The 27,596-nt window shown below is 39.7% G+C and overlaps 1 protein-coding gene and 1 long non-coding RNA gene across 2 annotated transcripts in view; both read left to right on the top strand.

Moving 5' to 3' along the window:
- Positions 1–858: 858 nt before the first annotated feature.
- LOC122688689 lies at positions 859–25,263 on the top strand. The gene is made up of 3 exons (XR_006339542.1): positions 859–952; positions 2,108–2,134; positions 25,245–25,263. It is a non-coding gene; the product is annotated as an uncharacterized LOC122688689 (long non-coding RNA).
- A 1,484-nt stretch (positions 25,264–26,747) lies between these two features.
- The window catches only part of AGPS (alkylglycerone phosphate synthase), a 132,235-nt gene continuing 131,386 nt past the window's right edge, over positions 26,748–27,596 (top strand). Inside the window, exon 1 of the mRNA XM_043894854.1 lies at positions 26,748–27,193. Within this exon, the coding sequence (XP_043750789.1) occupies positions 26,856–27,193 (338 nt within the window). The 5' untranslated portion in view covers positions 26,748–26,855. The remainder of the gene's footprint in view (positions 27,194–27,596) is intronic.

Here is a 27,596-nt window from a genome sequence, read left to right as displayed (position 1 = left end):
GAATTTCAGAGCCTGAGGAACTTTGAGGAGCATCTGGTCCATTCCACTAAATTGAGAATTTGCAAACTATTTTCCTTTAAATTTCATGAGTGCATGTCAGGGATATAGTGAAAATTTACTTGAATTTCATTGAATGTTGCAAACTGCACTAGATTAGATTAAAAGCTTCCTGTCTGCTGTCTCGGTCTGCAGCATAGGGCAAAACACCTTACAAATTTTCCAGAACTGCTGAACTACAAGTCCTGACTTTAAAGATGAAGGAAATAAAGGCTAGAGAAGGAAAATGCTTTTCCCAGGGTCACAGAGTGAGGTAACAGTCAGACAGGACTAGGACAGAACTTCTGTGTGCTCTTTCCACTGCACTCTGCTGATTTCTCACAACTGTCTTCTTTCTTGAATACTTAGTTCTGGAGGCTGGTACAGCTTCCCACAGTTCAACTAGATGCCATTATTGTTTTGCCTCTATTTTTGTGTTTTTTATTCATTTCTTGTCCACCAGTGCTGAAAGCATCAAATGGAAGTATTTTTCTTGTACTAAGCAAAGACAGTCTAGCATTAAAGAAAAACAAAAAACACACTAGGAAGAAATTACATAAGAAAAAACTATCAGCATATCTTTCTGGATGCGGAGTTGGAAACTACTATTTAATTTTGCCTTATCTCTTTCAGTACATTTCAATTTTTCTACAATAAGCATTAATTAAATTTTTTAATTAAAAATTTCTCATAATTACTTTATAATCAGAAAAGAACACTATACAAACACACACACATATATAAATGGGTTTCCCAGGTGGCTCAGTAGTAAAGAATCTATCTGCCAATGCAGGAGCTGCAGGAGCTGCAGGTTCAACTCCTGGAAGATCCCCTGGAGGAGGAAATGGCGACCCACTCCAGTATTCCTGCCTGGAGAATCCCAGGGACGGAGGAGCCCGGAGGGCTGCAGTGCATGGTGGAGCAAAGACCCAGACACAAGTGAGCATCTGAGCATGCACCTCTTTCTCACCCTGTTTCCACTGCATGAAAGGATCCTGCCTTCATTTAAACAGAGTGGAGCAGTGGGCTCCCATGAATCACGGTGAGGGGCACATTAATTATTCTCCAGATATTTGGGACCATCAAGGAAGACACTTATTTGTGCCACTTCATTTTCCATATTTTCAGCTGCTATCCAAAATGACTGCTAATCTTTTAGCTGAAACCAGCTCAGTCCCCTTTTTATTTTTTTCCAGGTGTCTTAGTTCTCTATAAAGGGTAGCCTTGCTTCATTCTTACCAATCTATTAATTTCCATATATATATAGAGTTTTTTTTGCTCACTTACATAATTTAAGCTAAGAAAAATGTGTAAATTATTAATCCTAGGGGTAGATTTTTTACTTCACTTGACAGATAAAAGGTTATTAATTTAACTTTCTTAATATTGTACCTAATCCTTTTTTCATAACACACAAAAAAGGAGAAATATAAGCCTTTTGTATGTGAGAGACAAGAAAAATGCAACTGTAAACATTTTCCCCGCATCCTGAGTCTCATGCAAGATAGGGGCTCACACTCAGCCAGATTATTTCCTTGCTTCAGAAACTATTAATGATGTGAGTGTGTGTGTGTGTGTGTGTGTTTGTGAGAGAGACAGACAGAAGGAATGGGATCTTTTTCCTCTATGAGTCAGCCTGGATATATATATTTTAAGGTGTTTTTCAGACCCACCACCACCCCTAAAAAAAAATCTATGAAATATCAGAAAACTTAAACTCCGAGTTTCTTCCAAACAGAGGAAATATGGAAATTTTTAATCTTTCAATACCTACTTGATGCATACGTCTCTTTCCCCTCTTGCCCTTTTCTGAACCCCAACCTCCCTCACCATATCAGTTCTATGCTGCTAATTAAAATAAGAAATCCAACAATAGCATCTGCTTTGTTACTTTTCAACTTTGCCCAGATATTAGCAATTAAAGTCCCAAGAAGCTGTGCCAATTTGCTCATTGACATTTTAAAATTTAATAGATAGGTAATACATACTGTAAAACACGTTTGCCCCATGAGTTTGAGCAAGCTTTGGGAGTTGGTGATGGACGGGGAAGCCTGCCGTGCTACAGTCCAAGGGGTCGCAAAGAGTCGGACATGACTGAGTGACTGATTTCATTTAGAGTCTGAAAAAATGCAACCATAAATATTTTCCCCCAAACTGGGTCTCGGGCAAGACAGGGACTCACACTGAGCCAGATTATTTCCTTGCTCATTTAAAAAATTTTTATTTCTTGCCATCAAAACTGCCCTCTTTGGTATTTCTTTCTCCAGGGCCATGTAGAAGATCAGAATGTATCCAAAACACAACAGATTAGTAGGTCATGACTTCAAAGACTTCTTATGGAAAAATCCCTTCTGAAAACCACCTCTAAGTAACTCTGATTCCTAAGAGGTCAAAGGAAGGCCTTCCTCCTCATTCTTTCTCTGGCTTCTCTTTGCCCCTTTCTCTCCATCTGCTCTGTCTTTCATCTTTCTTCTCTCTCTTCTTCCTCCTCATCCTTTCCCTCCCCAATCCCTCCTTTTCTTTTTACCACTTTTTCTCCCTTTCTCTCTCCTTGCCCATTACTGAACTTAGTGATGTACCAGATGGATGGGCCTTTTAATACTCATTAAGATCCTAGTTCATAACCCTTGGGGATTATGTCATGAGACTGTGTGCAAATAAATTTTTTCTCATATTTCCTACTATTATTAACAATTATTACCACAACTAATAAATTATAACTTTAATGATACCTTCTTTTTGTATCATGATAGTCATCTTATAAAATAATGTTTCTATCTAATACTGATCTGGTTTGATTCTCAGTGTTACCACATGAAGAAGGGGAGCAGGTATATTACTTCTATTTTTTTAGGTGAAGAAATAAGGAAGGCTCCAAGAGACTGACTTGCCTTTGATAGCGTAAGTAGCTAGTAGTGAGCTTGAGACTAGAATTTAAAAATTCTGGGGTCTTTGTTCTTTTAGATGGAGTTGAAATTGGATTATGGTAGCTAATTTTAAGTTACAGCAAGCAGGGTCCAAGAAAAAAGGTTTGTGCTCAAGGATAAGTGCAAACGTAAGATAAAGGCGCCTAACCAGCAAAGGATGGCATCACCAACTTGATGGACATGAGTTTGAGCAAGCTCTGGGAGTTGGTGATGGACAGGGAAGCCTGGTGTGCTGCACTCCATGGGGTCGCAAAGAGTTGAACACAACTGAGTGACTGAACTGAACTGAACCAGCAATGTGTTACAGCGCACTTAGCAGATGTGACTGAGGGGGGCTTTTATCGAGTCTGACCTCCAGGGACTATTCCTAAAGCATTCTTGGTGGTTGCTGCCACACATCTGAATTTAAAGTTGCAAGCTCAAGATTTGGTCAGAACAAACAGACAGGGTTTGGAACTTATTACAAAATAGTGAAATTATTTCCTTTTACAAATTTGTTACTTTTAGCTTTCTTTACATTTAAAATAGACTTTCAGGGTCAAGAGGGGTATGTGAGGCAGTGTGTCAGTGAGACTGGGAGAGCATTGTACGTGAAATACAAAGAGAGTAGCAGAACACATCATGAAAAAAAGAAAACAGCATTGGTGCTGCGGGGCCTTGCCCAATCATCTTAACCTAGCCATCAAACGCAGAATACTTTTGCTCTCATTTCCTGCAAGGCTGGATCCAGGCAAACTTGAGAAAGACGTGAACTTTGTTTTTGCAATTGCTTTTGCAATTGCTCCAGGTGCTACTTCCCTCTGCATAACTTTAAACCGTTCATACACGCCTTATGCAATCTCTTATTCACTTTAAATGGCTCTGTCAATGATTCTACCCAACTCCATGTCCTACAAGTAACCAAGGTTTTTTTTCTTCATTTATTTTTATTAGATGGAGGCTAATTACTTTACAATATTGTAGTGGTTTTTGTCATATGACCCAGCAATCCCACTTCTGGGCATACACACCGAGGAAACCAGATCTGAAAGAGACACATGCACCCCAATGTTCATCGCAGCACTATTTATAATAGCCAGGACATGGAAGCAGCCTAGATGCCCATCAGCAGACGAATGGATAAGGAAGCTGTGGGTACATATACACCATGGAATATTACTCAGCCATTAAAAAGAATTTGAATCAGTTCTAATGAGATGGATGAAACTGGAGCCCATTATACAGAGTGAAGTAAGCCAGAAAGATAAAGACCAATACAGTATACTAATGCATATATATGGAATTTAGAAAGATGGTAACGATAACCCTATATGCAAAACAGAAAAAGAGACACAGATGTACAGAACAGAATTTTGGACTCTGTGGGAGAAGGTGAGGGTGGGATGTTTCGAGAGAATAACCAAGGTTTTTTATCTCCTCTTCCATCTTGGTCTTATTGCCAGAGAACTCTGCTCTGGTGCTTGGCAGTATCATTCTATTACTCTGATCATAATTAGGAGGCCATATTATCTTTCTGTCCTTTTTAATGATGAAATTGGGATGTCTTTGTGATACCTTTTCACTGTCTCTGTGAGCCAGCAACTTGGTGTGTGAAATCTTGAACTGTTACCTCTAGGTGATAACCCCCAAGTCCAGATATTCCCAAGTGGTGAAACTGTAGGCATCACAAAATCAACACACCTGAAAACTGAATGTAGTTTTTCCCCAAGCTTGCTCCTCTTTTTGTGCTATGTCAATTCATTTCTTGCTAGACTAGGCTTGAAATTTATTCAGTTTTATACAGCAAGATCTAGTTTAAATTTCCCCCATGCCCTCAGATATCTCTGGTTTCCTCCATCAGAGCAACTCCTTCTGTACCCCGTCAGCCTTTGGCTCATATCTATAGGAGAGAAACCATCTCCTATAGATATGGCGTAGCAGGCGGGGGATGGGGTGTCACAAACCACAGGAACTGAAGTCTAATACAGCATGCGCCTCAGCTTTAGCGTCACTCACTGACTTGTCCCTAATTGACTCTCTTTCCCATTCTTCTCCACAGCTACTTCAATGGGTGTCCCATTCCTCATCTCCCTTACCTTGCCACTACTCTGGCTTACTGTCAGGAAATAGCCATGTCTTCTACTTAATTCTGAAAAGTTGAGAACATTTAAGGGAGAATTTCCTTCCTAGAAAGTTTTCATTAGGCAAGAGACCCTTTTTTTTTTTTAACCTGACTTTGCATCCTGACTCCACTACATGACAAGAGACAACTCTCTTCAACATTGCATTTTCTTCATCTGCAAAACACTAGTGCTCATGCTGAAGGGTTATTATAAGAATTAAATGAGGCAACTTATGTAAGCCACTTACACCTGACACAGAGTAGGTCCTCAAAGAATATTAACATTATTAATAACTTTCTCTTTCAGCCTGTCTTTTTCGCCCAGCAGAAAAGGTAGCTCTTTTCTGTAGTGGCTACTTCTGCCTCACCTGTGATCCGCCTCCTTCTCCATTTCTCAGTTATCTAGCCTTACCAAGCACCTTTCACGCCAACTCCTCTGTATCTTAACCTTTCCTACTGGGCTCTTTTCCCTTGGCATATAAAAGGGTTCAAGTTTCCTCATTGTAAAATAACCCTTGTTCAACATTCTTATTCTCTTCCTGTACTAATCCCAACCCTTTACAGCCAAATTTCTCAGAAGTCTAATCCATACTTACTGTCTCTCTTTCCGCACAGCCCCAATCCACTGCAATCCCCTTCTGTCCAACATTCCCTTGATGACATTCTTGCCAAGGTCCCTAATAAACACTTGATTGCTAAACCCAGGGGACACTCTAATGTCTTCATGTAGTCCTCTGATGTTTCTGGTCAACTCTCCCTCGAAGTTCTCTCCCCTCCCTCTGCCCCTGGTTTCCCACTTTGCTTTGGGATATCCCCACATCCCTGGCCAGCTCACCTGAGCCTCCCAGTGGGCCACACCGCACTTCAATGTTGGTTTTCTCCTTGTCCTTGGCCCCAGGCCTCTGTTCAGCTTCAGTCCCTCAGTGACCTTACCCATTCTGAAGGTTCCAATCACCACTTCTCTCTCAATAACTGGGGAATCTGTATTTCATGCCTGGGGTTTCCCACAGGTTTCTTTAGACAGTTAGTGTGCTAATGGGCTTTGTGACTGACTCTTTGGGAAAAGAAGTAACACTGGCCAGCCTTTCCCACATTTATTTGACCATAGCATCTTGTTTGTTTTTTCACAGAGGATTTTTCAGGACTAGTGAGCTGGGAAACACAATTTGGACAATGAGGTTCCACTCCTTACTATTCTCAGTCTAATTTAGTTTTGTTTCCTCTGGTTGCCCCAAAGCACCCACCCATACATACTTCAATTCCAAGTCCTCAGCGCACTGTTTGACTCTCCTACAAGTTCCTTCAAGGCAAAGATTATATGTAATTGCATGATACTTGATATACAGAGATTGCTTGGTAATATCTGATGAGTGAATGACTACAGAAAGGTATGGGAACCGACCTCTTCTTAGCATAGCACAGAATATCCTATGGCACATTTAAGTTAATAATTGGCTAGGACTTGACTGTGAGGGTTGATCATGAACAAGTCTTATGTTAGGGCTACAGCAGCTGAATGAAAAAAAAAGAAACAAAAAAAAAGACAAAAACATGAAACACACTCTCCTCGAGAAGGCGATGGCGCCCCACTCCAGTACTCTTGCCTGGAAAATCCCATGGACGGAGGAGCCTGGTGGGCTGCAGTCCATGGGGTTGCCAAGAGTCGGACACGACTGAGGGACCTCACTTTCACTTTTCACTTTCATGCATTGGAGAAGGAAATGGCAACGCACTCCAGTGTTCTTGCCTGGAGAATCCCAGGGATGGGGGAGCCTGGTGGGCTGCTGTCTATGGGGTCGCACAGAGTCGGACACGACAGAAGCAACTTAGCAGCAGCAGCAGCAAGGAAGATAAAATGAATTCAGATGAAATCACCTGGGAATACTTAATTAAGCATTGAGCTATAAATAAGTACTATGGGTACTTTGAAGTTACCATGGTCTGTAGTAGTCAGATTTACTACAGGGTAATATAAATGGTACTTTACTGAGACTATTCTGGCAGAAATGTATGTAAGAAAACTTCAAAAGTGGGAACCTGGAGAAGTTAGATTGGTCAGGAGTCAGGAGAAGTGGCCTGGCATAGGCTATGGTAGTAAGAATAGTGAGGAAAAGGCAATTCCTCTTCTGGTGTAACTTAACTTGGTGATGGTTGGGATAGAAGGGGAAAGACAGCAGACAAGTCAGGGAGAGCTTTTGGATTTCTTTAGAGATTAGAAAAAGTGGTAGCACCAGTCAATTTGAAAAAATTAGTTATTAATGGGCTTCTCTGGTGGTTCAGTGGTAAAGAACCCGCCTTGCCAATGCAGGAGACTCAGTTTTTATCCCTAGGTCAGGAAGATGCCCTGGGGAAGGAAATGGCAACCCACTCCAGCATTCTGGCCTGGGAAATCATATGGACAGAGGAGCCCATTGGGCTACAGTCCATGGGGCTGCAAAAGAGTCAGACATGCCTTGGGGACAGAACGACAATAACAGTTATTAGCGGTGCCACCAATATCAGCTCTTGGAAGCTGCAACTCTAAAATATATTGGGAAGACTGTGAACTAATCACCTTGTGAGTTATAGACTATACAGACACTTTGATTGGAAATTTAAAGAATATATCCAATAAGAGAGCTGATGTCATTGACTTGAGGCCTGTACTGTAGGTGATAATGACTAATAACTTGCATAAATTTCAGGCTAGGTTTGGTAAAAATGTTATGCATGACAGAATATGAAAACAGTAACTAGAAGTTCATGATTTCACATGAATGAAGAGTAATTCGTTTTGCAATCCACTAATCCTGCTATTCTATAGCAAGTCCTCTTTTTCCCCAGCCAAGGGAAAGATAATAGAACAAAACATGTCTTTGACTGTACATGTCTTCAAAATATTTGCTATTTCCATGATAATGCAGCATGAGATTTGCTGGCATTGCAAATCAACACTTAACAGAACTACTTGAGTAAATTTCCTTAAGGAAACAAAATCAATATGCTTTAAAACCCAGACACAGTTTGAAAGTGATGTAAGTGACAGTTGGTTTTGCTAGAAACTTGGGCATTAAGAATCCTGAATTGGACCTTATTAACTGTCTGACTTTGTGCTCTTCATCTAAACTTCTTTATCATCATTTGTTGAACACCCCCAGGATGCTTACACCCACCCAAAACATGCCAAAGATGCAGTCCTAGAAGGTCACTTTCTAAACAAATGGATAAATGCACAAAGATGATTCTTTCCTTTTTCTGGATAAAAAGCTGAAAGAGGATAATGAGGATTATTCATGGGATTTAGGGTAGGAGATAATCTGTCCATTTCATACAAACACGAAACTTTTTCTGAACCCCCTTCTGTCTATAATATTGCTGCTAATTCAACTTGAATACCAAAGACAGAGCTGCTAATCCCATCCCCCCCATATACAACTCTATCACAGCAAACATCATCCTCTCAAGTAAGAAACACAGGAATACATTTGGAAGGCTTATGATTCTGTGTTGAGATACTGTTAAATACCTTTCTATTCTTTTTACAATATTTTTCTAAACCTGCACCTCTCCCTTCATTGTAACTAAGAAATACACTCCTTGTTTCTTCTACACTACCATTTGTTGAATATTTCAATATTATCTTGAATTCTTATTTTTACACCCAGGAAATTAGCAATGTCACAGACCTTGGTCACCCATCTTGATTATGGCTTCCATGTACAAACACATTGTATTTATATGTGTACATGTGAGTATCTGTGTGTGCAATAAACTTTTCAGGTTTGTCTAAAAGGCTCAGTTCTGCCCTATTGGCTGAACTTAACCTTATAGCTAAGAAAAAAAACATTCATTACATAGATTTAGACTTTAGTATCATCTTCAAATGTTAAAAATATGCTTCCATCACTATCATTCTGGACATCTGTAATTTAAATTTTGGACTGACAGCTTTGGCCCACCATTCACAAAATGACTGATCAATGATCATAATCCTTTGGACACTGGCCTTGGCTATTCATATTGAGCTCTTGCTCTGTAGGACCTTATAATTTAAGCCAATGCATCCCAAAAAGATATAAATAGGTGTTAGGGGGAAAACCATTCTGTGGGTAAACATACTATTACAAAGAATTTTCAGATCCTTTATAAAGCTAATAGGTAATGTGACTTCAACGGGGCAGAGTTATAGTGGGAAATGTTTTCCAAATTTATGATGGAAGAACCACCGAAATGTTCCCTGTACCCAGAAGAACTAGCACCATACAGAATTGACGTTGGAGAACCCCGGACTAGTTAATTTCCAAAGTGGCAGATTCCTGCAATCCATATTCTTCTTTTCTCTCCTTCCCAAGGGAAAATTGCAGAATATCCCATTTTCTGGAAAGTGCCCAATCGAGCTTTGGGGTCAGACCAGCTCTAGACAGAGTATCAGGGCCAGGTGTACAGATGCCGACCTGACGTGTGGTCACCAGACAAACTCTAGGGTAGAGTGTAAGAATCCCGACCCTGATGTAAACAGTTCCTCCTGTCATGGTACATTTGTTTTTGGTGTGTTTGTGTGAGAGAGAGAGGGAGAAGGAGAGAGTATGTGTGTGTACATACTTTACAACTGTACTAAAACATCAATTTAAAAAATATTTTATATTTAATTTCCCATTTATTACTCTAGATATCCCAACATTCCAGTTCAAGGCTAAAGCCATAAGTTTTACCTAAACCAATAAGCAATTATTAGTCACAGAATGAGAAATGGAAAGTGAAACAGAGTGAAAGTTTTAGTAGTTTTTCTCCAATCATATTAAATATTTGTGGGCATTTTAATTGTGGCCTGAAGCAGACTTACCTGTTATTTTTTCCTTATGTGGATTGTCTGCTATTATGTTATAAAATAAGTGTATTTAGCATTGATTCTAAGAAACTGTATGAACCATATTAATCTGAGCCAGGGATTGGTACTTTCCTAAAGAACTGATATTATTATTTTGTTGATTTTAGTACTTTTATATATATGAAAATTAGAGTAAATCAGGGTTGTCCTCCCTGGTAGCTCAGCTGGTAAAGAATCCACCTACAATGCAGGAGACCCTGGTTTGATTCCTGGGCCGGGAAGATCCGCTGGAGAAGGGATAGGCTACCCACTCTAGTATTCTTGGGCTTCCCTGCTGGCTCAGCTGGTAAAGAATTCCCCTGCAATGTGGGAGACCTGGGTTTGATCCCTGGGTTGGGAACATCCCCTGGAGGAGGGAACGGCTACCCACTCCAGCATTCTGGCCTGGAGAATTCCATGGACTGTATAGTCCATTGGGTCACAGAGTCAGACACAACTGAGTGACTTTCAGTTTCTCTCCTTTCTAGTATTAGGAATTCCATTTAACCTTTTGCTACTTTTTAAGAGGTTTTGTTTCTCTTCCAAGGTAAAAAATAGAATGACAGGGAATTCTCTGGCAGTCTAGTGCTTAGGATTTGGAGCTTCCACTTCTAGGCCTGAGTTTGATCCCTGGTTGGGGAAATAAGATCCCACAAGCTGCCGTGTGTGTGTGTGTGTGTGTGTGTGTGTGTGTGTGTGTAGTCGCTCAGTAGTGTCTGACTGCGACCCTGTGTGTGTGTGTGTGTGTGTGTGTGTGTGTGTGTGTGTAGTCGCTCAGTAGCGTCTGACTGCGACCCTGTGTGTGTGTAGTCGCTCAGTAGTGTCTGACTGTGACCCTGTGGACTGTAGCCCACCAGGCTCCTCTGTCCATGGGATTCTCTAGGCAAGAATACTGGAGTGGGTTGCCATTTCCTTCTCCAGGGGATATTCCCAACCCAGGGAAGGGCCATCAAAACTTACTCTTAGGAAAGAATCTGACATTAATTATTCTTTGGTGAAATATTAAATAGAGTATTTGAGGGTTCTCTACATGTTTGCATAAAACAAGATTTGTTTTCTACAGTACCCTTTTTGCCCCTTACTTCATACACACATGCAAAGTATACAGAATAAATTTCTATCTATTGCTGATAATCAGTCTGTGAGAATTCTTAAAAAATAAAGACATGAGAAAAGAATTATATGTACTGCTGTGTTCAACAACGTGGTTTTTACTGAGGAGAAAGTGTCTGTTAAAGTGAACCTAAAAACAAAACCCACACTATTTGGCTGATAAATAACTCATAGAGAGTGAACCAGAGAGGACAGCCTCTTCATCTTATTTAATTCTCTGTTATAGAACAAAATGTTTTAATTTTGGTGGGATGAATGTAGTATAGGTGCTTTATTCTTTCAAGTGAAATCCAAAAAGCATCCTTTGAAGAGATACCAATGAATTATCTTCACAAGGAGAAAATATATGACAACAAAATAATTCTACATGTTCTGATCACATCAAGAGAGGACTCAAAAAGAAATCTCCATCTTAGAGTTACAGGGTACTATAGTACTATTGGGTTGGAAAGAGATAATTATTAATAGTGATTATTAGAATGAATGATCATTGCATCAAACTCTTTTCACTCAAAAGCTTATTTTTTAAACTAATTATAAAATTGATGAAATCTCACTTTTACCAAAGAGTAAAACTATTAGAAAGCTTATTTCTTCCATGATAGCTTTTATGAAAGTGAAAATGTATCACTCAGTCTTTCCTTTTCCCTTATACTATACCTAAATAACACTCTCTAGTTTTCAGAGTTTACCAACTACAGAGTTACTTTGGAGTATGTCATTAGTCTCTATTTTTGATGAGAACATACTTACTTGTCAGTAGATGACACACCTTATAATCTGATCACTATCACAGTTGAGAAAATGTGACTCTCTGGAGGACTATGGAACTTATCTACTTCAACTGTTATTAAGTTACTGGGTTGAGTTATTTGCACTGATGGTTTGCATTCTGAAAGTATGCTTGCTGTTGGTGTGCAGTCGCTCAGTCGTGTCTGACTCTTTGTGACCCCATGGACTGCAGCACGCCAGTCTACCCTGTCCTTCATCATCTCCCGGAACTTGCTCAAACTCATGTCCATTGAGTCAGTGATGTCATCCAACCATCTCATCCTCTGTCATTCCCTTCTCCTCCTGCCCTCAATCTTTCCCACCATGAGGGTCTTTTCTAATGAGTCAGCCCTTCACATCAGGTGGCCAAAGTATTAGAACTTCAGCTTCAGCATCAGTCCTTCCAATAAATATTCAGGATTGATTTCCTTTAGGATTGACTGGTTTGATCTCCTTGGAGTCCAAGGGACTCTCAAGATCTTCTCCAATACCACAGTTCAAAAGCATCAATTCTTTGGCTCTCAGCCTTCTTTATGGTCCAACTCTCACATCCATATATGACGAATGGAAAAACCGTAACTGACTATACCGACCTTTGTTGGCATAGTAAGAAACTGAAAGTTGCTCGGTCGTGTCTGACACTTTGCGACAGTCCATGGAATTCTCCAGGCAAGAATGCTGGAGTGGGTTGCTGTTCCCTTCTCCAGGGAATCTTCTCAACCCAGGGACTGAAGCCAGGTCTCCCGCATTACAGGAAGATTCTTTACCAGGTAAGCCACCAGGGAAGCCCATGAACACTGGAGTGGCTAGCCTATCCCTTCTTCAGTGGCTCTTCTCAACCCAGGAATCAAACTGAGGTCTCCTGCATTGCAGGTGGATTCTTTACCAGCTGAGCTACCAGGGAAGCCCAAAGTAATGAGCTACAGGGAGGCCTGGCAGGCTGCAGTCCATGGGGTCATAAAGAGTCAGATGCGACCGAGTGACTGAACCAAACTGAACTACTATGAGAATTCATGAACAATATAATTTCCCTTTATGCATAGTAACCATGTTGAAGGAGCCTTGATAAATGCAGCAAAGTAATGTCTCTACTTTTTAATACGCTGTCTAAATTTGTCATAGCTTTTCTTCCAAGAAGCAAGTGTCTTTTAATTTCATGGCTGCAGTCACCATCTGCAGTGATTTTGGAGCCCAAGAAAATAAAGCCTGTCACTGTTTCCATTGTTTCCTCATCTATTTGCCATGAAGTGATGGGACCGAATGCCATGATCTTCATTTTTTGAAGGTTGAGTTTTAAGCCAGATTTTTCACTCTCCTCTTCCACTTTCTTGATCTCTGTTTCCTCTGCCTTTTCTAAATCCAGCTTGAACATCTGGAAGTTCTAGGTTCATATATTGTTGAAGCCTAGCTTGGAGAATTTTGAGCATTACTTTGCTAGGATGTGAAATGAGTGCAAATATTCAAAGTAATTTGAACATTCTTTGATATCCCCCTTCTTTGGGATTGGAATGAAAACTGACCTTTTCCATTTCTGTGGCCACTGCTGAATTTTCCAAATTTGCTGGTATATTGAGTGCAGCACTTTCACAGCATCATCTTTTAGGATTTGAAATAGCTCAACTGGAATTCCATCACCTCCACTAGCTTTATTTGTAGTGATGCTTCCTAAGGTCCACTTGACTTTGCAATCCAAGATCATGGTGTGAGTGATCACACCATGAAAGTATGGTAGGAAACCCTAAAACTACTATTTTTAAAAACTACTGGTGCTAGAAATCAATATGTAAGTGTGGATTTAGAGATGAATACAGAGAAAGAGACTGAAGTATAACTTTAATTTGATATATATAAACTGAGGCCTAAGGATAGTTAGGACTGTCAGTTTAAAAAGTTTCCCATGTTTTCTTCAAGACTTCTAGTTGTGAATATGGTGATTATTTTCTTCTCTTGTTGAGATTTTAAGTTAAGGGCAAAACCCATTGCTGTATTTTCTCTCCCTTCCATCATGATTCTTTGGTTGGAATTGTTAAGAATAAGAACAAAAAGCCAGGTTAGAACACTTATGCCAAGTCAGACAAAAGTCTACCAGGAACGCAGCTAGAAATTAGGAACTGACCTTTGGCAGAGGCATGCATAACCCTATTCGGGAATGTGTATATGAGAAAGTCGCTCAGTTGTGTCCCACTCTTCGTGATCCCATTGACTATATGGTCCATGGAATTCTACAGGTCAGAATACTGGACTAGGTAGCCTTTCCCTTCTCCAGGGGATCTTCCCAACCCAGGGATCGAACCCAGGTCTCCCGCATTGCAGGCAGATTCTTTACCAGCTGAGCCACAAGGAAAGGTGGCGATAAAAAGACTTTAACGAACTTGCCATTGGTGTTCTCTTCAGTTTTGAAGGAAGATAAAATCAGCAATCCTCTAGATTTCTTCATAGGGTAGTTTGCTTTTGTACATGGGGATTTATAGCATTAGGTATCTTGAAAGTTTTAAATAACTGGAAGTTATTGTTTGGCTCCCTCTTTGGTAATATAACCATCCCAGATGGATTGCGGTCCAAATATATTTCACTTAAAGACAACCCCTGCAAGTCCATTTTTATATACCTTATCTCTAATATTTAAGGGTATTTCTATTTCCAGGTAGTAGCCAGCCTCCAAAATGGTTCTCAGTGATCCTTGTCTCCCGTGTTTCCTCTCCCACTTAGTACTGGGGTGGTCTGTCTGACCAGCTGAAGGAGGCAGAAATGATGGTGCGTTACTTGCAACAGTTAGAACCGGACATGGAACCACAGGCTGGTTCCAAATCAGGAAAGGAGTACATCAAGGCTGTATATTGTCACCTTGCTTATTTAACTTATATACAGAATAAACCTTGTGAAATGCTGGGCTGGATGAAGCACAAGCTGGATCAAGACAGCCGGGAGAAACATCAATAACCTCAGATATGCAGATGACACCATCCTTATGGCAGAAAGTGAAGAGGAACTAAAGAGCCTCTTGATGAAAGTGAAAGAGGAGAGTGAAAGGCTGGCTTAAAACTCAGCCTTCAAAAAATGAAGATCATGGCATCCAGTCTCATCACTTCATAACAAATAGATGGGGACACAGTGGAAACAGTGACAGGCTTTATTCTCTTGGGCTCCAAAATCACTGCAGATGGTGACTGCAGCCATGAAATTAAAAGACACTTGATCCTTGGAAGAAAAGCTATGACAAACCTAGAGAGCATATTAAAAAGCAGAGACATTACTTTGCTGACAAAGGTCTGTATAGTCAGAGTTATGGTTTTTCCAGTAGTCACGTATGGATGTGAGAGCAGGACCATGAAGAAGGCTGAGAGCCAAAGAATTGATGCTTTTGAACTGTGGTGTTGGAGAAGACTCTTGAGAATCCCTTGGACTGCAAGGTCAAACCAGTCAATCCTAAAGGAAATCAGTTCTGAATATTCATTGGAAGGACTGATGCTGATGCTAAAGCTCCAATACTTTGGCCACCTGATGCAAAGGGCCGACTCATTAGAAAAGATCCTGATGCTGGGAAAGACTGACGGCAGGAAGAGAAGGGAATGACAGAAGATGAGATGGTTGGATGGCATCACTGACTCAATGGACATGAGTTTGAGCAAGCTCTGGGAGATGGTGAAGCACAGGAAAGCCTGGCGTGCTACAGTCCATGGGGTCGCAAAAAAGTCGGACCCGACTGAGCAACTGAACAACAATTCTCATCTTATTTGATATTTGAATACTGGGAAAGGTTATGCATGCTAAAATGTCTTTCCCCTTTTCCTTCACACTACTATCCTGTCTAGATTTTTTGCAATCCCATTTACTATATTTGAAATAGTAATTTAAAAGATAAAAGTTAAAAAATTTTAAATATAAAATTTTAATTATGGAAAATTTGAAACATTATACAAAAGTAGGGAGTATATATGTGCCATCACCCAGCTTTAACATGACCAGTTTTGTCTGACCTATTCTCCAAACACCTTAATCCTTAATGTCTCCTTTGTTTATCATCTGCATTGGATTATTTGGATGCAAATTGAAAACATTGTCTTCTCCCATTGATATGTCTTCTCCCATTGATATGTCTTCTCCCATAAGACAAGGTAATTTTAATAATCTTATCTCAAATCTGGGAAGCAGAAGTTTACCTGTTGTTCTCACGGATTGGTTCTAAAGAAAATGTTATTTAGCAGAAATATGTTTTTATTGTAGGCAATTTGCACAACTGGTCATCCTCCTGCACTGTATTATTTATTCAAAGGTATTAATAAAACTTAATTTTTACACATTTTTGTGGGGACTTCACATATTCACATGCTGAATTCTGAATTTATGCGATTTTTTCTCTGACATTTTAAGATTTGCTGGGAACCTGGAAGATCTGTAGTTTAGTTATAATAAATATACTCCTTCAGTGATGGAGTTTTAGGAAACTCGTTAGAACTTGGGATGGTACTTACCATGACTTCAAACGTACTTGCAGTTAAGGCACAAAGGGTAGGACAGTGCATAGTCAACGAAGGATGATTTTCCTGACCCCCAGTGCTTTATAAGGAACACTCAGAACTAGCATGAAAAGTGGCTCATTCACTCAAACATCCCCCCCCCCCCACACCTTTGTAGAAGCCCTGGCTGCAGCAGGGCCTAGATCTCTCCATGATTATTACTGCATCTAGTGTCACGTTCTTCCAGCTGGTGCACTGCTTCCCTGTGGGAGGCTTCTTGGTGTTGACCCCTCTACGAGCCTCCTGCCTGCTCTCTGGGGAATCATCCTCTGACTCTACTCTATATAGACAATGTCTGCTTCTAACCTGAATTGTGATTAAATGGATGGGTTTAAAAATTGATGATAGCTCACCACAAAAATAGTGTTAGAACTGACTATAATTAAAATTCCAGTTATGTGAATTTCAACACTGTCCTCCTCCTACCACATACAAGCAAATTAGAATATTACTTTAGATCCAGTAGCTTTGGCATTTTTTAAAAAGAAATGAATGTGCTGTTAGTACCTGGTGTTTGAATGCCTTCGAAACAGAAATGAAAAATTGTCTAACACTTTAAACACACAACTATTTTGAACACAAGTTTAAAGTAAGCTGGATCAAGGATCTATTTTGAAGACTGCCTTTAGAGAGGGTCAGACAATGTCTTTAAAGAGTGTATTTTAGAAAATGACCCCTTTAACAGAATTAGTTGGCTTCCATTTAGACCCTCCTTGCATGCCTGCCTTCTGGTCTGGCTATCAGTTGTTCTACATAGGCCTTTATTTTGGGATGTGTTTCCTGCTTTGTCTTCCTCTGCAGGGACCTCCTGGCATTAGCCTTGGCTGTCTTCCCGTGACTTTGTCTCTTGGCTCATGAATCAATTTTATTGCTCACTTTATGACCCTGAATACTTTATTTCTTCACCTTTCTCTAGTCCTGCATTATACTGACCCATGTAGAAAAAACAGAAGAGAAAAAGGCTTAAAAGAAAGAAAAAATAAGAAGGAGGGGTGTTAAAAATAAGGAAAAAGAGTAAGAAGAACATGAAAAAGCTACCATATATCTTGCATGAAAAAGTCATTTAATATGTCAACATTTAAAAAGTAGATTGCAAAACCAGATATTGCTACTTTAAATGGTAGCTATAGGGCTGCAGTAGAAACACTGCATTGGTGGTTAATGCTGTTGTTTAGTTGCTAAATGGTGTCTGCCTCTTTGCAATCCCATGAACTGTGGCTTAACAGGCTCCTGTTCATGTAATTTCCCAGGCAAGAATACTGCAGTGGGTTGCCATTTCCTTCTTCAGGGGATCTTCCCGACCCAGAGATCAAACCTGCCTCTCCTGCTTGACAGGTGGATTCTTTACTACCATTGAGCCCAGGAAGCTCATTGGTGGTTAATAGATCATTTTAAAAACCTAATTCAGGGACTTTCCTGGTGGTTCAGTGGGTGAGATTCTGCACCTCCACTTCAGGGGGGTCATGGGTTTGATCCCCAGTCTGGGAACTAAGATCATATGCCGCATGGCATGAAAAAAACAAAACAAACACAAATCACCCAGTTTAAAGTAGCTTATATACTTCCTCAGGCATCAAGATGTGATTGGTGGGGTAGTGAGAGGTAGTGCCATGGTTCAGTTAGACTAAGGAGAAAATTTGATTCTCTGTAAAAGCATAATGACAGAGTGACCATTAGAGGTGTGTGTACTCCAAATATACTCACAATAGCTTCTCATACTATAATCCTACAACCCAAATCAGTAGTGTCCCCATCCAGAAGTCAATTCTTTCAAAAAAAATAATGGGAAATGGTGAGTAGAGAGTATGCCACCTGGGAGGGTTAAGCAGCAAATTACTTCCTCAGTAAGTTCTAGTAGAAATTCCTAAAAGTGTCTGTTGTCCTAAAGCAGATTTGCCAGAGCTGAGTCTAGGCCCCTGATTTATGCTACAATATCCTCAAACCTGGCTCTCTCTGGTGCTCTGGAGAGTCTCAGTGCACTCAAAGCCACCCTTTCCCTACCCTCCAAATAACACTTCTGATCTATGGGAAAAAAACAAAACAATTCTGATGGGAATGAATTAGCACAGAAAAGACTTGCCTGTGAGAATATCACTTGTTCCTGGGTGCTCCATCATTGTTGGCCACACACATGAAAGCACTGATGAGGAGGGCTAAGAAACCTGGCGATATGAAAAGTTCAAATGCTAGGATTTGTGAATAAAGAATTTTGCCAAGCTATCATCTCCTCAGCATTAAAAAATGACCTTGGGAACATCCTTTTAACTCTTTACCACTGATTTAAATGCACCGATATAAATAATATTCTAAGACTAACATAGGAGTGAACCTGATTTTATAAGATAGCTTAAGCTATCATGTTACAACACAAAAGTCACACTAAATTTAGCTACCCCATTTATAAGAATTAAATTTCTATTCATATGTGAACTGGACTTGGAAATCTGTTTTTGAAGTGCAGGAATCACTTTCAAAATGTGATTGTATGAAATTTAAAAATATGTATTTCATTTAGAATGTATAAAAATGTGAAATTATTCTTTAAATATTTTTAACACCTTTGGTTTATGAATAGTGGGCATTTCATACCACTTTGTGGCAAGAGTGTTAATTACTTTTAGCATTCTGTTGTTTAGAGCTTACCCAGAAAATGTTTTAGTATATATCTATAGAGATACTTCAGAGTAGCAGTTCTTAAATGTGATCTGGGAATCTTTGTTGGGTCTTCCAAACCCTTTCAGGGAGTGATTAAGGTCAAAACTATTTTCAAAACAGACCAAGGCATTATTTATCTTTTTCACTCTGATTCTCTCATAGGTACAATATGGAGATTTTTGGTAGTTACGTGGCATGTGGTATTTCAACTGATTGAATTCAGAAGCAGACATGAGAATTAAACTGTCTTCTATTAAGTAAAATATCAGTTTGAAAAAATGTGAAGGAAAGCCATTTTTCTCATGTTCCCCCCCAAATATAGTTATTTTAGTAAAATATTTTATTTATATAAATATGTATTGGTTGATCATCATTATTTTAAAATAAATTGATAAAGAAGTATTTTAAATATTTTAAAATTTTAATTTCTTATATGGTATAGGTAGATATGTAGGTAGATATAAACATAAACAAAAGCTCTTTGGGGGTGGTTCTTGATTTTTAAGATTTATAAAGAAATCTTAGAGTCCAAAGAGCTTAAGTTTACCTAAAAGCAAAACTTTAAATGTTTACTGGCTTAAAATACTGACTGATAAATAGCAAATCTTAATTTTAATCTGGTCTAAAGAAAATAATTAAAATAATTTTTGACTTTGGTTTCCAAAGTCCTTGTATATTTATCATTTTTCAATAAATCTGAGAGGTAGGCAGGTCAGAAATTATTCTCATCTAAAACATGAAGAAATCAAGAAACAGTTTTAGATTGCATACTAAGTTAGTAGCAGAGCAGCTATAAAACATAAAGTACTTTCAACTCTAACCAAATAATTTGGCTAATTAGTGCAGTTCCTCCTACTTTCTCTATATAGGGTGATTGTGACATATAAAATATTAAAATGGTATTGCGACAGAACATAGAACCACCTGTAGGCACTTTCCCATTAAACATCTTCACTTCTCGAGCTAACTCAGTGCCCTTTACTGAAGCAGACAGCTAACCACGGTTAAATGCTTTCCTGTCATTCAAAAACATTGCTAACTCCTACAAACTTTTTTGTAGGAGTTTTTTATGTCTTCACCATTTGCTGGTAGAGCTTCTTTTTACAACTACGGACAGCTTCGCAGGTATACCTGATCGGAAACTTCTACTCAAGAATGAATTCCAGAGTACTGGGCTTTCCGGATTGTCATGCTGATTCTCTGCTCAAGAACTTAAAATAACTTCCACCAGATCAATGTTTACTCTTCTGCTAAGTTTTCAGTGCTCCTCAGATTTGGTTTCACATTTCTCATTCAACCTCATTTCTCTTCCCACTAGGGTGCCTTATCTTATGTAGGAGGGCTGTCATCCTTATACCAACCTCACTCTGACTTCCATAATAGCAGTTGGAATTTACTATATTCTTGCTCATTAATCCTTTAATAACCCTGGGAAGTTGTTATTACTATCCCAACTTTATAGACAAGGGGCTGAGCCCAAAGATATTAATGTGACAAGCTTGAGACAACACATCTTTCTGATCAATAGTGGGGCCAATATTCAAACCTATGTCTGTCTGGGAATGAGGCTAATGCTGTTAGCCATTACACCATATATATCAGTAAATGAATTAAATTTAAATAGGTTAAGTGATCCAAGATTTTGTGCTAATACTTTCTAAAGAAAACAACTAAATGCTATTTACAAGAGCCACATCTAAAACATATGAATACAATAAGATTGTAAGTCATAGGATAAGGCCACCCACTTACTCTCCACACTCACATACAAGCTGCCATAGTTAAACTTTAAGGCAAAAATCATTATTAGAAAGCAAGAGGGATATTTGATAATTATAAAAGGCTCAATTCATCAAGAAAATATAATAATTTTGACATTTAATATACAGGTTCAAAGTACTGAAAGCAAAGATTAGCAGTAGAAGGAAAAAGAGATAAATCCATAATGATAGTGGGAGATCTTAACATACTTCAATAACTGATAAAATAAGTAAAAAAATATCCATTGGGATATAAAACAATACAATATATAAAACAATACTTGAACTTGAATACTTGAATATAATACTTGAATATAGAACAATACTTGAACAATACAATCATTAGATCAAATTTGTATCGGCGTAACGCTATACTCCTAAACAAGAGAGAATACAAATCTCAATACAAATACAAATTTCAAGTACAAGTGGAAACTATTTGGAACTGAATAACCATGCAAATAATGTTATCAAAACTTGAAGTTAATTGCTTATAGAGAAATTTATAGCCCTAAATGTAATTATCAGAAAAGAAACACAGCAAAAGACTGAGAAACCAATGAGCTAAGCATTCATTTAAAAAAATTAGGAAAAAACTGGAAGATAGGAAATAATATTAGTAGAAATTAATTTTAAAAAAGCATACATATAATTGGATCAACAAAGTCAAAAGTTGGTCTTTTAAAAAAGTGATAAAATTGCTAAATGCCTGGTAAATTGATTTAAAAAAAGAGAGATAGCAAAATAACCAGTATTGGGAATAAAAAAGTAGGACATTACCAAAGATTCAATAGACATTAAGTGATAATAGAAGATACTATGAAAAACTCTATGTCATTAAACTTGAAAATGTAAATGAAGCAGACAACGTGCTAAAAAAAACTTAAAAACCAAAACAAGCAGATACAAAAAATCTGAGTAGCATTAAACTATTTAATCTTTTAATAAAAAGATCTTCCCATAAAGAAAACTCTAGGTTCAGATTGTTTCTTTGGTAAATTGTAGCAAACATTTAAGGAAGAAATAATGATCAATCTTACATAAACTCTTCTTGAGCCTAGAAAACAAAGAAGTACTCACTAGCTTGTTTCATGAGACCAGCAAAATCTGACATGTTTCTACTAAAAGAAGGAAAATAACAGACCAACCTTACTTGTAAACATAACACAAAATGTTAAACAAAAATTTAATACTACTCTATATTCAATGATATATAAAAAGGCCAGTATGTCATGATCAGGTTGGGTTCATGCCAGCATTGCAAGGTTGGCTGAAGAGTGGAAAACCAATCCCTGTAATTTACCATATGAACAGAATAAAAGAGAAAAATCCTACGATCATCTCAACAGGTACAGGAAAAAATCTGATAAAACTCATTTCCAATCATGATAAAAACTCAGCAAACTAGGATGAGAAACGGAATTCCTTAATCTGCTAAAAGATTTGTTAAAAAAAAAAAAAAAAAAGAAACAAAAACTCAGCAACCCTGTTGAAACACTGGTGAAGTGCTGAAAGATTTCCCTTTGAAATCAGGAACAAGATAAAGGTGCCACTACTACAACTTGTCTTCAGCATTGTATTGGAGGTTCTAGCCAGTTGACTAAAACAAGAAAAAGAAGGATGGAGAGGAAAAATCAACTGTTACTATTCACAAATGATATAATTCTATGTAGAAGATGGAAAAAAATAAAGAGTAGCTAAGCCAGTGTGATACTGGCATAAGGTAGATAAACAGACCAATGGAATATATAATACAGAGTCTAGAAACAGACTAATGCTATGTCAACAGTTGATTTATGACAAAGGTGGTCATGTAGAACAAGGTATTTTCAACAAGTAGTGCTGAAACAACTGAATACTCATACTGGGAGAAAAAAAAGAAACCTGATCTCCACACCATAAGTAAAAATCAATCCCAGGTAACCTGTAGTTATAAATCTGAATGGAAAAACTCTAAGGCTTCTAGACGATAATACAGGAGATCTATCTTTATTGTTGTTGTTTAGTCACTAAGTCATGTCTGACTCTCATGACCCCATGGACTGTAGCCCACCTGGCTTCTCTGTCCATGGGATTTCCCAGGCAAAAATACTGGAGTGGGTTGCCATTTCCTTTTCCAGGGTATCTTCCCAACCCAGGGACTGAACCTGTGTCTTCCACACTGCAGGTGGATTCTCTACCACTGAGTCACCAGGGAAGTCCAACAGTATATAATTGTATACCAGAGTTTATTCTACAATTAGTAGAGTTGTTTCCAGTTTGGGACTGTTTTGGGTAAGATTGCTATAAAATGTCTCTAGGCGGACATGTAGATGAATTTCTGTAACGTACTCATCTAAGAGTGGAATTTCTAAGTCCTCAAGTATGCATATATTTAATAGATAATGAAATGCCAGGCTTTTCCAAAGGTATTATGAAAAGTTAAAGTGTTCGTTGCTCATTTGTGTCCTACTCTTTGTGACATCATGGACTGCAGCCTGCCAGACTCCTCTGTCCATGGGATTTTCCAGGCAAGAATACTGGAGTAGGCAGCCATTCCCTCCTCCAGGGGATATTCCCAACCCAGGATCAAACCTGGGTCTTCTGCATTGCAGGCAGATTCTTCACCACTGTGCCACCAGGAAAGCCAAAGGAATTGTTCAAAATCTATTCCAGCAGCTTAGGAGTGTTCCCATACCAGAGTTCTGACATGTTATTGTCAGTCCATTTAGTTTTAAATAAATAAATATGGGAAGTATCCTATGAAGCTGGAATAGATTTTGTACAATCCCTTTGGAAAAGTCTGGTATTTCATTATCTATTAAATGTATGCATCTTTGATGACCTAGAAATTCCACCCTTAGATGGGTATGTTACAGAAATTCATCTATATGTCCACCTAGAGACACATGTAAGAATATTTATAGCAACCATATCCACAACAAAAAACAAACTGGAAACAACTCCATTAATTGTAGAAAAAACCCTGGTACACACATTCAACGGAATACTATACAGCAAGGAAAATGAACATACTGCAAATACATGCAACAATATGAATGAATCTCATAATGTTGAGTGAATCAAAGCAGACACAAAAGAATATACTATATCATACTATTCATATAAATGCAAAAAACAGGAAACATATACATGCTTTATTGATAAACATAAAAAACCAAGGAAATGTATATCATAAAACTCAGGACAGTGGTTACCTTTGACAGGTACAAAGGGTGAACTGACTGGGAGAGGGCATAAGAGGGACTTCTGGGGTGCTGGCAACCCTCTATTTTTCAGTCTAGGTGAAAGTTACATGGGTTTTTAATCTATGATAAATTATACTTTGGTTTACTTTTTCTCATTTCCTAATAAAAATGTATAAAATTCAAGAATTCCTTCACTCAAGGATCACTAATTAACTCTGAAGATAAGCAATGAAAGTCAGTGCAGTAAAGAAATTTGGGGCATGTTTCAGGAGTTAATTTCACTTTTTTGTGCTTCATATTAGAAGAAATGTTGTAAATGCAAATAAAGGGCACTCTCCATGGGGATCTAAGTTATTAAGGGCCAAGTTCCAGGACTCAGAAGGAATAAGTTTGTGGAGATGGCCCTGCTGCATGTGATTATCACTGAGGTTTTGCCTTTGGAGGGACTCTCAACGGACCATTGTTGTTCAGTTGCTCAGTCGCTTCCGACTCTTTGTGACCCCATGGACTACAACATGCCATGTTTCCCTGTCCTTCACTATCTCTCAGAGTTTGCTCAAACTCAATGGACCATGCCTCAAGTGAAATATCTGTTTCTCTTAGGAAGGATGAAATAAGTAACAAGGCACTCTGCTTGAGCTTTGCTCTTGTAAGGGGAGGGGTTAGGAAATCCTTCACCAACGTAACCTACATCACACTTATTTCACTTAGTATCACAGTTTCTTCCCCACATATATCCCAATTCCTAACTAACTAATTTTATCATGTAGATGAAGCACAGGCTTAAACGCTTTTGCATCTCATACCACATTATTTAGTTATGTAATAGGCTCTCACCAAGTGTTTTTACTGCCTACATGTGTTTCATTACTGTGCACATATTTGAAATATATATACTCAGTTTTTCCAATGCTATAATAGTTTACACCAAAACTATAATTTTGGTTTATGTCAAATTTTCCATCACCCAGGAAGTAAGATTTTTATTATTGTTGATATTGGCAAAATTTATAAATTTTGTCTTCTGAGAGTTGGCAAGAAGGATGTTCAACCTCAATATGGAAAAGACTGTGGGAGTCAGTTAACTACATTTACATTTAAGGCATGACAATTAGCATTAGACTGAGCTCTCTGGGACTCAAGCAAAAATTAATAGACCTGTCCTATCCCAAAAAGATTCTGAGGCAGTTGTTGCTTATACAGCATTCTGGCAAGAAATCTGAGACTTTTGGAGAAGGAAATGGCAACCCACTCCAGTACTCCTGCCTGGAAAATCCCATGGACAGAGAAGCCTGGCGAGCTACCGGTGGCAGAGTCAGACACGACTGAGTGACTTCACTTTCACTTTCACTAAGACTTCTACATGATTGCAAGCAAACATGCTACTTGATGTTTCAATACTGTTCTAGAAACATCTAGAAGGGTGTGAGAAGCTCAAAGACTAGAGTTGCTGAATTCTCAAATTTAAGGAGTCTTTTTCCTTAGAGTATTCAGCAATTTACTTCTGTTGCTCCCTTTTCCCACTCCTAGTCTATCTCAAAAAGACAGTGGTTAGAAGCAGCAGCTAAACAGGACTGGGGCTCAGTGATTCTGTAGCTAGACTGGATGTTTAATGCTGAACTCTCTAAGATTTGGTGATCAGGCATACAAATCAAGTCCTCTTCACTGTTTACCTGAATTTTCTCCAGATTATTAAATGGTTCTTTCGTATTGGTCAAATAACTTCTGGAATATCTTAACTCTTTTGCAGAAGAATGTGTTAGCATTCAGAAAGGAGGTGAACTCAATGGACTCAGAAAGCTTATGGCAATGCCTTCTCTTACCATTCCCAAGACTTACTTTTAAATTGCACCTTAGGCAAAAAGGAACTTTATTCTGATGGTTGAGGTCTGCAAGGTGGCTTATAAAAGTCTATCTGATTAACTGGCTGAAAACGGTTGTGGAGTACAGTCCTACTGACACATCTCCAATTTCACAAAGTGCCACTCTCCAGAAATGAAGTCAATTTGTAGATGACTGAGACGTCTTAAGAATAGTTGTTGGGTAATTTTATCTTTGGGTTTCCCAGGTGGCTCAGTGGTAAAGAATCCACCTGCAAATGCAGGAGATACAGGGTTGATCCCTGGGTCAGGAAGATCCTCTGGAGAAAGAAATGGCAATTCACTAAGTATTTTTGCCAGGGAAATCCCATGGACAGCGGAGCCTGGAGGGCTACAGTCCGTGGAGCTGCGAAAGAGTTAGACAAGAGTTAGCGACCAAACAATAACAATTTTATCTCTAGCAATAGAAAACTTTCGCACTATTAGCAAAAGGAAGAAAAAGAAGGGTGAAACACCCAGTAGCCACAGAAAGGGAACCTAGGTTGCAACTCAGCATTAGTATTTGCTAGGTGCACGCCTTTGGGCAACCTAAGTGTCTCCGAGTCTGTTTTCTCATTTCAGTTTTTTCAAAGCTTACTTACTTGAGATCTAGCATTGAGCACAATGCCAGGCTCGAAGCAGGTGATGAGAAAATGACAGGAATTTGCTTTGATGGTTATAGGCAACCAATCAGTTTTGAGTTACTTTTTTAGTGACCCCCGCAGAGAGGGAGAGCAGAAGCGGAGACCAGGAAATGATGGCGCTGGTTCGCTCGTCAGGTCCCCAGATGGTCCGAGGCGTCTGCTCCTGCTACTCCGGAGGTTCAGGCCACACCCGAGAAGACCACCCAGCGCACTAGGTCACCTCGGGGAGCGCTTGCGGTTTGGCTCCAGATGTAGCCTGACTCGGGCCGGGCCAATCCCGGGACCGCTCGAACTCACCTTCCTGACAGGTGTCAGCGGTCTGGGGCGTGACCGTGCAGGCGGGCGGCTGCGGTGGGCGGGAGCTGAAAATAAGAAGCTCCAGGCGCACGGAGCCCGCCGCCCAGTCGCCGCGGTGGCTGCCGGGATGCGCCGCAGCGAATGGTCGCGCCGGGCGCCGCTCTGAGTGACCTTTCACCCGAGCCCAGCGGCCTCGGGCGGCGGCACAAGGCGAACGCCATGGCGGAGGCGGCGGCTGCGGCGGGCGGGACGGCCGCGGGCGCGGGCGCGGGCTCCGGGTCCGCAGCGGACCGGGACCGGGATCCGGAGCGGGACCGCGCCGGGCGGAGGCTGCGGGTTCTTTCAGGCCATCTGCTGGGCCGGCCGCAGGAAGCTCTGAGTACCAATGATTGCAAAGCGCGGAGAGCCGCGGCGACCGCCACGGCGGCGCCCACTGCCACTCCCGCCGCTCAGGAGTCGGGCATCATCCCCAAGAAGCGGTGAGTGACGTCTCTGTTGAGCCAGCCGCTGGTGAAGGACCAGGCCGGGCCTGTGCTGCGGGAGGGCACGGGCGAGGTGGGAAGGGAGGTGACATGGGATGGGGGAAGGCATTCCGGTCCCTGAAAGTGCGGACCATCTCTCTTAAGAGAGCGTAGATGACAAGCAGGATGAAATGGGTTTTGGTCACTATTTGAGAGTGATAAACCTGAAGAACTCTTATTGGGGAAGGCTTTCAGGGGACCTTTTTTCTTGGATTCATAATGCCAGAAATTCATTGTCTGTCTTAATACTTAGGAAGCTAGCGTCTTCGAATAAATAGAAGGGGTTTAATTATGATCCTCCAAGGAAGTTTGTACCAAATGATGGATCTCTTCAAATTCGCTCTAGCTTGGGTGTGAGGTG

Source organism: Cervus elaphus, chromosome 33 (assembly GCF_910594005.1).
Source record: "Cervus elaphus chromosome 33, mCerEla1.1, whole genome shotgun sequence".
Lineage (NCBI taxonomy): Eukaryota > Metazoa > Chordata > Mammalia > Artiodactyla > Cervidae > Cervus > Cervus elaphus.
The sequence above is the reverse complement of the archived record's forward strand: the minus strand, read 5'-3'. Positions and strand labels throughout refer to the sequence as shown.